At 43.3% G+C, this 10950-nt stretch overlaps 2 protein-coding genes across 2 annotated transcripts; one reads left to right on the forward strand and one right to left on the reverse strand.

Annotated features, from left to right (window-relative positions):
• Window positions 1-79: 79 nt before the first annotated feature.
• Window positions 80-5544, reverse strand: sumo1 (small ubiquitin like modifier 1). The gene is made up of 5 exons (XM_034077103.2): window positions 5409-5544; window positions 4983-5057; window positions 3134-3211; window positions 2970-3041; window positions 80-1882 (listed from the first exon to the last, which is right to left on the reverse strand). Exons 1-5 carry the CDS (start codon window positions 5418-5420, stop codon window positions 1814-1816), a joined length of 306 nt encoding a protein of 101 aa, XP_033932994.1. The 5' UTR covers window positions 5421-5544; the 3' UTR covers window positions 80-1813.
• A 602-nt stretch (window positions 5545-6146) lies between these two features.
• On the forward strand, window positions 6147-10947 carry LOC117440886 (mitogen-activated protein kinase kinase kinase 2-like; the record flags this gene model as incomplete). Its single annotated transcript, XM_034077102.1, has 12 exons — window positions 6147-6473; window positions 7912-7984; window positions 8338-8456; window positions 8570-8610; window positions 8692-8791; window positions 9372-9485; window positions 9612-9705; window positions 9792-9922; window positions 10000-10079; window positions 10454-10518; window positions 10627-10719; window positions 10880-10947. Coding segments are annotated over exons 2-12 (960 nt in total), but the record flags the coding sequence as incomplete, so codon positions are not given.
• Window positions 10948-10950: the final 3 nt, after the last annotated feature.

A 10950-nucleotide genomic window follows, 5' to 3' on the forward strand; every position in this document is an offset into this window, starting at 1 on the left:
CAAACAGCTGTCTTCATGTGTTGCTAACCCGAACTTTTACAAGACATATAGAAGGAAAGTAATGAGATATACACAGCAGTATTTTCTTAAATATTTTATTCAAAAAAAAGCAAAAAGCTCATCTCCAGAATTTCAAACCATCTGTATCAATGTTCCTCTACGGTTATGGCTCTAATCACAGCCCTGCGCGCGCGCGTGTGTGTGTGTGTGTGTGTGTGTGTGTCATCTGATCACCTGAGCCAATCACCAACACACGAAGGAGGGATGATAAACACTTGAAAAATCAAATGTAAGAAAAGGACACCTCTGGGAAATGACAACCATTTAAAACATGATCTGTGATCTCGGGATTCCTTCAAACGTTGATTATTCCTACGTCGTGGCGCGTGGCGGTGTAAACAGCCGACATGACTGAGTATGTAAGTGGCGTTGGGTAAAAGCGTCTCACAAGCGGCATGTGATGAAATGCGGGAAGGTCATACAGAACACAGCGTTTCCATCCCAGAACAGAAAGGGAAGCTTTACTGACCCCACAGTATAACATGTCACCGTTTGCAAGATACTTCCTGCTGGAGGACAGAGTCACCCGAGGTTATAACACAGCGTGACGGTCAGCAAGCGGCACATTTCCATAACGGGGATATACCGTACTTTTCGGACTATAAACCGCGACTTTTCCCCCCAGCTAACGGCCACTAGGGGACCTCCTAAACCTATGGATTTTACAGGTACAATTAACCACCTTTAACGCTACGGGCTCTAGGACCGGTCCGCGCCCGCCACCTCTAAGCGGCGGGCTCCAGCAGGAAAAGCTGGAGGCCGGAAAAGAGTGAGACAGGTAGCGCGCCAAAGTAAAAGTGGAACCGAGAGACAGAACGAGAGCAAGACAGACGGACAATTTAGCTGCTGTGCAGGTGCGCTGTATAGTCCGAAAAGTACGGTATTCAGATATATCAGCACGGAAGGAACCTCTCGGATGTAAATAAACGACGTCACTGGAGATAGGGCATATCATTCCAACACACGCCAATTATGAATACAACACATACAAGAAAAGCACAGCCATCTCACAGATCGCTGCATCAGGCCAATCACGACCTCTCACCGAAAGGAGTGCAGGCAAACTAGTTTTTAAACATCCTGAACGAAAGAAAATGAAGCTTTTCAAAACAGAAGGAAGGAACAGTGCATCCGAAATCTGTTCTGCCACAGGGTCGATGTGTGCAAGGCTTTTATTGTCACGTGTGCTACAGTGTATTTATGACAATGAAAAGGGGGTCTGTAATAGTCCGATACTATCTCGCCTTGTTTCAAAGCAGTAGGTTAAAATCCCCACAATGCACCTCAAGGTTTGCTTAACCTTTGTGGTCCCTAAATTCTACATGTGAGCACCTAAGCTACACAGGAGGGGCTTGTTTAGCATTGTTCTAGTTGTATAATTGAATAATTCTATAGTGAACGGTAAAACAAAGCTGTATGAGATTCGATCGTTACTCGCCTTGGAGTAATTGATGTTTACAACAGTTTCCTTTAACGCAGAATCTGCTCTCCCAAAGACAAACATACACGAGATGTTTGCTTTGTAAAATGTGTGCTCAAGGCTTTTTATTTGTGACGTACATAGCTGCAGTGTCGTTATTAAAATCTGAGGTCCCGGGCATGAATGCCTTTTCTCATGACAACATTAGCATCCCTCAGTCTGTCCGTGGAAGCCCGGGTAAGAGTCCGTTTTGATCCAGATGGTTTGAAACTGAACAAAGATACGTACATACAAAATCAAATACAAAAAAGAAAAATGAGAAACGCAGGGGGTTTAATCTTTCCAAAGTCCGCCCGTCTGTTCTTGATAAACCTCGATTACGTCCTCGTCTTCCATCCCCAGCTGAGAAGGAACAGACATGTTTCAGTGACAGAGTCAACATCTATTCATCTTCTACTAACTATGGACAAACCCGTCAGTACTTCATGTGTACAACGCTTGTTTCGACTTCATGTCTCCCTGCCATCGAGGACATCCAGGGGACACGGTGTCTGCAGAGGGCGCACAACATCTTCAAAGACACCTCTCATCCTGCAAACTATGTGTTCGTCCTCCTACCCTCGGGGAGGCGCCTCCGGTCCAAGACCAGCAGGTTCAGGGTCGGCTTCTTCCCCAGGGCTGTTACCCTGCTGACCTCTGCCCGCTGATAGACTCAAGCCCACCACCCACCTGTTTATACATTTTACTGTCAATGCCGTTTACACTGTTTATAGCCTATTTATAATTATTCTATTAATACAAAATTCCATGTATAATTATTCTCATTATGTAGACTCCTGCACTTCTGGTCAGATGCCTAAACTTACATTTCGTCACTAGTACATGTACTATGTAATGACAATTAGGGTTGCCAGAAACTGACCATGATCAAAATCGATTATTCGGCAGCCCTGGCGAATAATAATCGATTATTCGACCGAGGAGGAGGAACTCTTTTTACCTTCCGCTTTGTTCATCTTTAGTCGCACGTGTGAGGGAGAGGGGGGTGGGGGCGGGGTCGGTGTGTAGCAGCTGCTGCAGCAGTCTGCTCTGCGCAGGCTTCCTCCAAGTTTACAGTAAAACAAACTGGTGGTGTGACCAATGGCCATTTACAATTATTAATACTATTACTATTATTAGCATATATATATTTATATATATTTTGGTTGAAACTAAGCCAGAAAAAACAAACAAACATAAAAAAATATATATATATATAAATAAAATCGATTTTTAAAAATAATATTCGATTATGGAGACTGTAGCGAATAATCGAATAATCGCTGGCATCCCTAATGACAATAAAGTTTAATCTAATTTCGAAGCTAAATCACGACGTAAAAGTCAAAGTGTGTAAGCTTCACAGAAAACAAAATGGTATCATAAAAGCAACAGACATAACACTCTTAATGGACAGCTGTGATGCTGGAGTCGTGAGGCACACGCTTACCTCTTTGGGAGTTTGGTTGTCTGCGATTCTCTGTCCTTCAAACAGAAACCTTAGCGTGCTTGCTGCAACCCCCTGTGAGAAACACACCAGAGAAAGCTTGTTAGATGCTCCCGACGGGGATCAACAAACGATTTCACAGCGAGGAGGGGCTTCTGTCCGCTGACCTGTCTCTGGCTGTAAGACTCCTTCAGCTTCTTCAGATGTGTCGTCATTTTGACCTTAAAGTGGATTTCGCTGCTGTCCTGTTGGCAGAGAGTGATGTGAGAAGCAGCAACACGTGCCAGCATGGTTTTCTATACATGTCTGAGGAACTGTATTTCCACACAGAAGAAGTACACAAGTATTACAACAGAACACAAATGATTTTAGTAGTATTAGCAGTAGATGTTTTTCTCTCTATAAACCGCACCTGATGCGGTAGGTGAAGAAGAAGTAGTATTAGTAGTAGTAGTAGGTGTATTAGTTGTATTAGTAGTAGTAGGTGTAGTAGTAGTAGGTTTAGTAGTAGTAGTAGTAGTATTAGTAGGTGTATTAGTAGTAGTAGGTGTATTAGTTGTATTAGTAGTAGTAGGTGTAGTAGTAGTAGGTTTAGTAGTAGTAGTAGTAGTATTAGTAGGTGTATTAGTAGTAGTAGGTGTATTAGTTGTATTAGTAGGTGTATTAGTAGTAGGTGTATTAGTAGTAGTATTACATTATATTACATGTCACTTGTTAGACGCTTTTATCCAAAGCGACTTACATACTCAATACTGTGGACAATCCCCAGAGGAGCAATTTTGGGTGAAGTGTCTTGCAGGGACACAACGACATGCTGACTGCAGTGGGGTTTGAACCTGTGACCCCCTGATCCGAACACCAACTCACAACCCACTACACCACACGCCTCCCGTAGGTAGTAGGTGTATTAGTAGTAGCAGTTGTAGTAGTAGGTGTAGTAGTAGTAGTAGTAGTAGTAGTAGTAGTAGGTGTATTAGTAGTAGGTGTATTAGTAGTAGTAGTAGGTGTATTATTAGTAGTAGGTGTATTAGTAGGAGTAGTAGTAGTAGTAGAAGTAGTAGTAGGTGTATTAGTAGTAGCAGTTGTAGGAGTATTAGTATAGTTGTAGTAATAGTAGGTGTATTAGTTGTATTAGTAGTAGCAGTTGTAGTAGTAGTAGTAGTAGGTGTATTAGTTGTATTAGTAGTAGCAGTTGTAGTAGTAGTAATAGTAGGTGTATTAGTTGTATTAGTAGTAGCAGTTGTAGTAGTAGGTGTATTAGTTGTATTAGTAGTAGCAGTTGTAGTAGTAGTAATAGTAGGTGTATTAGTAGTAGCAGTTGTAGTAGTAGGTGTAGTAGGTGTATTAGTAGTAGTAGTAGTAGTAGTAGTAGAAGTAGTAGTAGGTGTATTAGTAGTAGGTGTATTAGTAGTAGTAGTAGGTGTATTATTAGTAGTAGGTGTATTAGTAGGAGTAGTAGTAGTAGTAGTAGTAGAAGTAGTAGTAGGTGTATTAGTAGTAGCAGTTGTAGTAGTAGGAGTATTAGTGTAGTAGTTGTAGTAGTAGTAATAGTAGGTGTATTAGTTGTATTAGTAGTAGCAGTTGTAGTAGTAGTAGTAGGTGTATTAGTTGTATTAGTAGTAGCAGTTGTAGTAGTAGTAATAGTAGGTGTATTAGTTGTATTAGTAGTAGCAGTTGTAGTAGTAGTAGGTGTATTAGTTGTATTAGTAGTAGCAGTTGTAGTAGTAGTAATAGTAGGTGTATTAGTAGTAGCAGTTGTAGTAGTAGGTGTATTAGTTGTATTAGTAGTAGCAGTTGTAGTAGTAGTAGGTGTATTAGTTGTATTAGTAGTAGCAGTTGTAGTAGTAGTAGGAGTATAAGTAGTAGTAGTAGTAGGTGTATTTCAACGGAAAATCTTGATAAATATTTTATTCAGAAAGTCATGAAACAACAACTTTTGCAGCATATTATTATATATATATATATTTATATTTTTATATATATATGATATGTTAAGATCAGTACATGCAAACACACCTGACCGATGACTTTTAATTTGATGTACTCTCCGTCCTTCTTATCTCCTCCATCTTGGCTGGATGGTTTTGTCTCCTATAAAACATCAACAACACACAGACAAAAACAACTTGAGCAGCAGACAACATGTAAACGCCACACACATTACAAACAGGCTCGATGGCTTGGTTTCGCTTTAACGACACTGTGACCCACATGTGTGAATGTTTTGGTTTCAAAATGCTGGTACCGCTTCTTGTTTTAAAGCTGAACTGTGAACTGAACTAAAGGAAAGCTAGTTGCTAAGCTAAGCAGTTCTGGGCCTGAAACGAGCTAGCAGTTAGCATTTTAAATAGCCAGATACGAGGTAGCAAAACACTGATTTATCTCTTTGTGAATTTGATCCAGACTATAAACAATACCTGCTATTTAAAGTGTATATCTTACCGTATCTGACATGTTGTCCCTCTGTTTATGTTGTTAAGATATAGTGACAATAGATAGCGTTAGCTTTCAGTCGCAGCTCTAGCTGGATGTTATGAGAAGTCTACATTAACAGGAAGTGACGTAGGGAATCACTTCTTTCAAAGTAAGACTCCTTCTGAAAGGAAGCATGGAGGTATGTTTTGTACACAACTTCAGCCTCCATTAAATACATGGGTTTAATAAATTAAAGTCTACTGATCCAGATAGGCTATTATTAGGCATGGTGGTAGCAATATTGACTTACTTTGATATTATATTTAGAGTAAGGCATCAAATTAATTACAATGCTTCATTAATGTGTGGCAACATGAGGAGTCTGTGTGTGTGTGTGTGTGTGTGTGTGTGTGTGTGTGTGTGTGTGTGTGTGTGTGTGTGTGTGTGTGTGTGTGTGTGTGTGTGTGTGTGTGCGTGTGTGCGTGCGTGCGTGCGTGCGTGTGTGTGTATATCAACCCTATCAAATGTATTTATTTAAATTAAATCGTTCTCCAGGAAACTATACATGTCTGACATCACAGGTTGTGTTTTTGTTGGAGTCCTCCAACGAGGTCGGGGGGTTAAGACCTGTGAAGTGCGCCAAAATAACAACTATCATTTCCGGTTAACAACTTTCGAAATAAAATACAAACTATGTTTTCCCAACCGCAAAACCGTTTGTATTTTATTCTGTAATCACAACCACCGTACTTCCGGTTACCGTTAGTTCGTTAACGCAACTTGGGGGGAAACAGCGAGCGAAGCTACCGTCATCCAGGTTGTAAAGTGCAACAAAATGAAAGCTGTCAGTTAACTTTTCCCATTTGCTCGCAGACACGGAGATACTTTGTTGGATAAACCGCTATCTTATCGTTGTTCTGCCTGGAAACAGCGGGTTGAACTGACAGCCGTTGGGCCTGGTCGTCGTGGCCCAGCAGGACTCGAGTTGGAGCCAAACTTCTGCTTTTCCTCCAGCGGCTCTCCGCGGGGCTCGGGGCTCCTGTCACCGGCCCTGTGGATGTGGACGTGAACACGAAGATAACCGACCGCCAGGTAAGACGATAGAGATAACACCGACCCTTTCTCACGGTTAACGGTTGTTTTTAACGGTGCCGGAGAGCCTTGAATAGCTACTTTAGCATTAGCTTAGCTTGACAACTTCCCTGGCCTGACAGCTAGGAACTCTCGGTTAGCATTAGCCACTTAGCTTCCGTTTCAGCTAACATTGTTTACCTATTATGTGTTATTTTTCTATTTCAAGATCGTTTATCAAGCACATTTTGGCGTAGCTGGTAAGTGGGAAATTAGCTAGCAACAGTTGTTAGTGCATTTTATAGCATGCGGGGCTACATAGCTAGCAAGTTGATTTAAAGCTAATTATCTTCCACAGGAGGCCATCACAGCGGTATGTTGTTGGTATCAACTTTACTGAGACAAGTGACATTAGCTTACTAGCTAGCCAGCCACAGTGGTTTGCAAAGGACGTATTTTGTTAGAATAATGTTAAGTGCTAAGTAAATGTTGTTGTCAAGCCCCCTGTCATCAACGTGACAGACATATTCTGTCACTTGCAATCAGTGTTGGTCTCAGACTCTCATCAGGAATATTCCTCATTAGGCCATCTTGACTGTCCAGACTTTAATTCCCTTTAGTCATTTTAAACCTCTTTAGAGTGATAAACAGCTTCTGTCTGAAATTATGCATCACGACGTACACACTAATATCATTTAAAAATATTGTGTCAGCTCTTGATGAATGAGCAGAAGGAATGCTGGATGGATGCTTTAAATCTTCAATCATTGTATTGCTTTTAAGTTTGATCAAAGTGTTGATGCTACAACTTCACTTCCCCACTGCTCTCTCTCGATCACATGTCATTGTATGTTGAAATATTGGTGCAAACACCAGTCAGCCTTTTAGTTTATTAGCCACCGAGTTAAAACTGATATTAACCTTGTTTTAAATGCATCGTTTTAAAGAAAAATATTAGAAGTCTTATGAGCGGTCCTTCTCACTGAAACAGCTCCTTGAACTTCAGCCTCCAAAGTCACCATAAATCTTAAGCACCTCTCTAAAACAGCTTGATCCAAACTGAACGTTGTATTCCTCATGAAGATAGGATTTACTGCAGGGCTGTTAATCAGACTTATTTTAAGCTACAGGGATCTGATAAAAAGTCAACCGAGTGCATCTTGATAAAAACATTTTCTGGAAAGTCAATTAAGAAACTTGTAGTGGAAATAAAACCCATAAACAATTGGCGCTAATCACTGATGTGCCACATTGAAGGCTGGGCTCCTACGGTCCAAATAGAAGGGCAGAACATCTGATAATCTTTCAGCTGTTGTGACAGTTGTTTTCCATACTGCTGAGCCCTGTGCAGCCGAGAGTCTCTGCTTCCAGATGTGCTTATCAGCCTGCACCGTCAGGCCCTGACTTGTGTGCTGATCAGCTGCACGACAGGACTGATGTTGTCCGTGTGTTGTTGCAGGAGAAAGGAATCCCTTTGATGGGAGAATCCTCTTTCCTGGCCTCCTGGGTCAATCGCCGTGCCATGATGATGGGTATGTATTTATGTGTGTGTGTGTGTGTGTGTGTGTGTGTGTGTGTGTGTGTGTGTGTGAAGACAGTGTTACTGTTTGGCAGTCAGCCAGCTTCATCTTTTGTCAAACTTTAACCTCAAGGAATGTTTTTTTCTCCCCGAACAATGACTTCTTTGACATTTTTGCCTCAAGACTTGTGTTACGTACTTCTATGTATACGTGCCATAAAACACGTTACTGCTGCAGTTCAGAAAAGAGAATGAACGGTATTTGCAAGAGCACAGCTTTGAATGTGAACTCGGCCTTACTTTCCAACCTGAGCTACATCATCTTAAATCAGAGTTTAAAGTTTAATAACCTGTGTGTCCCCTCAGATGAGCAGGAGGCGCTGAACTCGATCATGCAGGACTTGGCCGAACTGCACCGCTCCAGCCGTCCGGCCATGTTCCTGTCGGACCTGGGCAAACCCAAAGCTTCCTCGCCCAAGAACCAGGTGAACGCTGCGTTAGAAATGCATTTTAAGTGAAGAAAACAGGGCTCTGATTAGAGAACGATGAGACCGTCTGTAGTCTGAAGTGTCGTTCATCAGATATGTCTTTCCAACAGAATGATGTCAGAGTGAAGTTCGAGTTCAAAGGGGAGAAGAGGTGAGTCTTTGAGCAGCTTCTTCACGTCAATGTCAGAGCAGACTTCTCTCCTGACCTCTGACCTCTTCTTGTTCTCTGCAGGATCTTACAGTTCCCTCGACCTGTGCAGCTGGACGACCTGAGGGCGAAAGCTAAAGTGGCTTTCGGTCAGACGATGGACCTTCACTACACCAACAACGAAGTACATATACACACAAATACTAATAATAATAACTGATATTTCTATAGCGCCTTTCAAGGGACCCAAGGTCGCTTTACAGGAATAGGGCAAGCACAAACAAAACAAAGGTCAGACAGACGAAACAACAGATCGATTTAAGGGCCGAAAGCCTTGATGAACAGATGGGACTTGAGGGTCCTTTGAAGGCGTCCAGTGTGGGGATGTTGCGAATCTCCGCAGAGGGTGGGGGCTGCCACGCTGAAGGCTCTGTCCCCGAAGGTTCTCAGTTTGGTGCGGGGGGTGGTGAGCAGGCCAGAGTCTGAGGACCGCAGGATAGGTACTGGGGGGCATGCGGGTGGAGGATGTCCGATAGGTACTGGGGGGCAAGGGCACGGAGGGACTTGTAGGTCAGGAGGAGGACTTTGTAAGTTATGCGGAACTTGACCGGCAACCAGTGGAGGTGGATGAGGGTGGGAGTGATGTGCTGCCAGGGCTTTGTGTGTGTGAGCTTTGGACATACTGGAGCCGGTCCGGATAGTGATACTGATAGTGAATTATGAAAGAATCTACAGATATTGATATCTGTTGTTTCTTCTTGCAGCTGGTGATTCCACTGACCACTCAGGAAGACCTGGATAAGGCCGTGGAGCTGCTGGATCGCAGCGTTCACATGAAGAGCCTGAAGATCCTCCTGGTAGTCCAGTTCTCCTCTCAGGTGAGCCGCTTATTCAAACACTCCACGATGATATACTAACCAAACTGTATGCCATTGAACACTTGAAGCTAGTTATACCTCTGAAGTCTCCTGATTTGAAAGCCTGTTTTCTTTCTGCTTGTTCAGAACTCTTCCTCCAACATGGACCTCATGCCGTCCCACGAGAAGCTGGACAACACGGGATTCAGGGTCGCTGACAATAACATGCTAGCTTTAATAGGTGAGCAATGTCTCCGGGTCGGACTGAAGCAACATTGGTAATCCATGAGACATGAATGATAACTAAACATGTCCTCTTTAACCCAGGCCCCCATTCGACGGACCGCAGCTCCCCTCCTCCAGGGTACATTCCCGACGCGCTGCAGCAGGTGGCGAGGAACGGCTCCTTCACCAGCATCAACAGCGAGGGAGAGTTCATCCCTGAGAGCATGGACCAGGTAGTCAGGACGCTTGGTGGTAAAGACTTCATTAGGTTACAGTCTGCGAGTTTTCTGAACGTCGTGCTTTTCTTCAGATGCTAGATCCACTGTCGATGAGCAGTCCGGAAAACTCTGCGTCGGGAAGTTGTCCGTCTTTAGACAGCCCGCTGGACAGGTAAGGATATCGGTGTTCTATTCACACGGGGAGAGACTAAAGACAATCCGATTTAGAGTTACATTTCAAGTAAATATGAAAGTGTACCGAGTTCCTTTCGGCCGCCTTCATCACAGCGCTAACATTCGACCAATGGCTTGTTGGTATGACAAACTATACACATTAATTACAAAAGAGGACTGAAAATGTACTGATCGACTGTTACTCATCATTTAGTCAACAAATATACATAAGACATACAGGGGTAGACATTAAGGGTACAATTGCACTGATAATCGGTATCGGCCTTGGAAAAGCGATATCGGTCGATCCCTAATCTGCAGATCGCATCAGTTCCTATGTACGCTAAGATATATATTTCTTTTGTTGTGCAGCGATTACCCGAAGTCCAGGATGCCCCGAGCTCAGAGCTACCCAGACAACCACCAGGACTTCCCGGGTAAAGGCGTCTCTTAAAAACAACAAAATAGACTCAACTTCTAGGCTGCACTTTGTAAATCCAAAATACTGCCAGGGTGTTCTTCATCGTCCTCCTCTTCCTCTCTAGAGTACGACATCCCAGTGTTTGAGAAGTCGGGGAAAGGAGGAACGTACCCCCGACGATACGGCATCCCCTTCAGCCTTCAGGACTACAGTGATGGTGAGTGTTTGTCTTCAGAGCTGCTCCAGGTATGTAGAGAGGGGACAATGTGCATGTCCCCTGTGAGGGACGATGAAGGTTTTCTGATTCTTCACGATAACAATAATCGTTTCTTCGGCTCCTGAGTCTGATGCCTCCTCTTCCTCCTCTTCCTCTGCAGGGAGGAAGACGTTCCCTCGGGCTCGGCGGACGCAGGTTCACGGTTTCCGCTCTCCGGTGAGCTTCAGCCCG

The sequence above is a fragment of the Pseudochaenichthys georgianus genome, unplaced genomic scaffold, assembly GCF_902827115.2.
Source record: "Pseudochaenichthys georgianus unplaced genomic scaffold, fPseGeo1.2 scaffold_1300_arrow_ctg1, whole genome shotgun sequence".
NCBI classification, from domain to species: Eukaryota; Metazoa; Chordata; class Actinopteri; order Perciformes; family Channichthyidae; genus Pseudochaenichthys; species Pseudochaenichthys georgianus.

Excerpts from the sequence above, each read along its gene's own strand:
- sumo1 (XM_034077103.2), bottom strand. Across the intron at positions 3,212-4,982 it reads AATTAAAAGTCATCGGTCAG|GACAGCAGCGAAATCCACTT; the intron begins GTGTGTTTGCAT and ends CTCTGCCAACAG. Across the intron at positions 3,042-3,133 it reads AGTCTTACAGCCAGAGACAG|GGGGTTGCAGCAAGCACGCT; the intron begins GTCAGCGGACAG and ends TGTTTCTCACAG.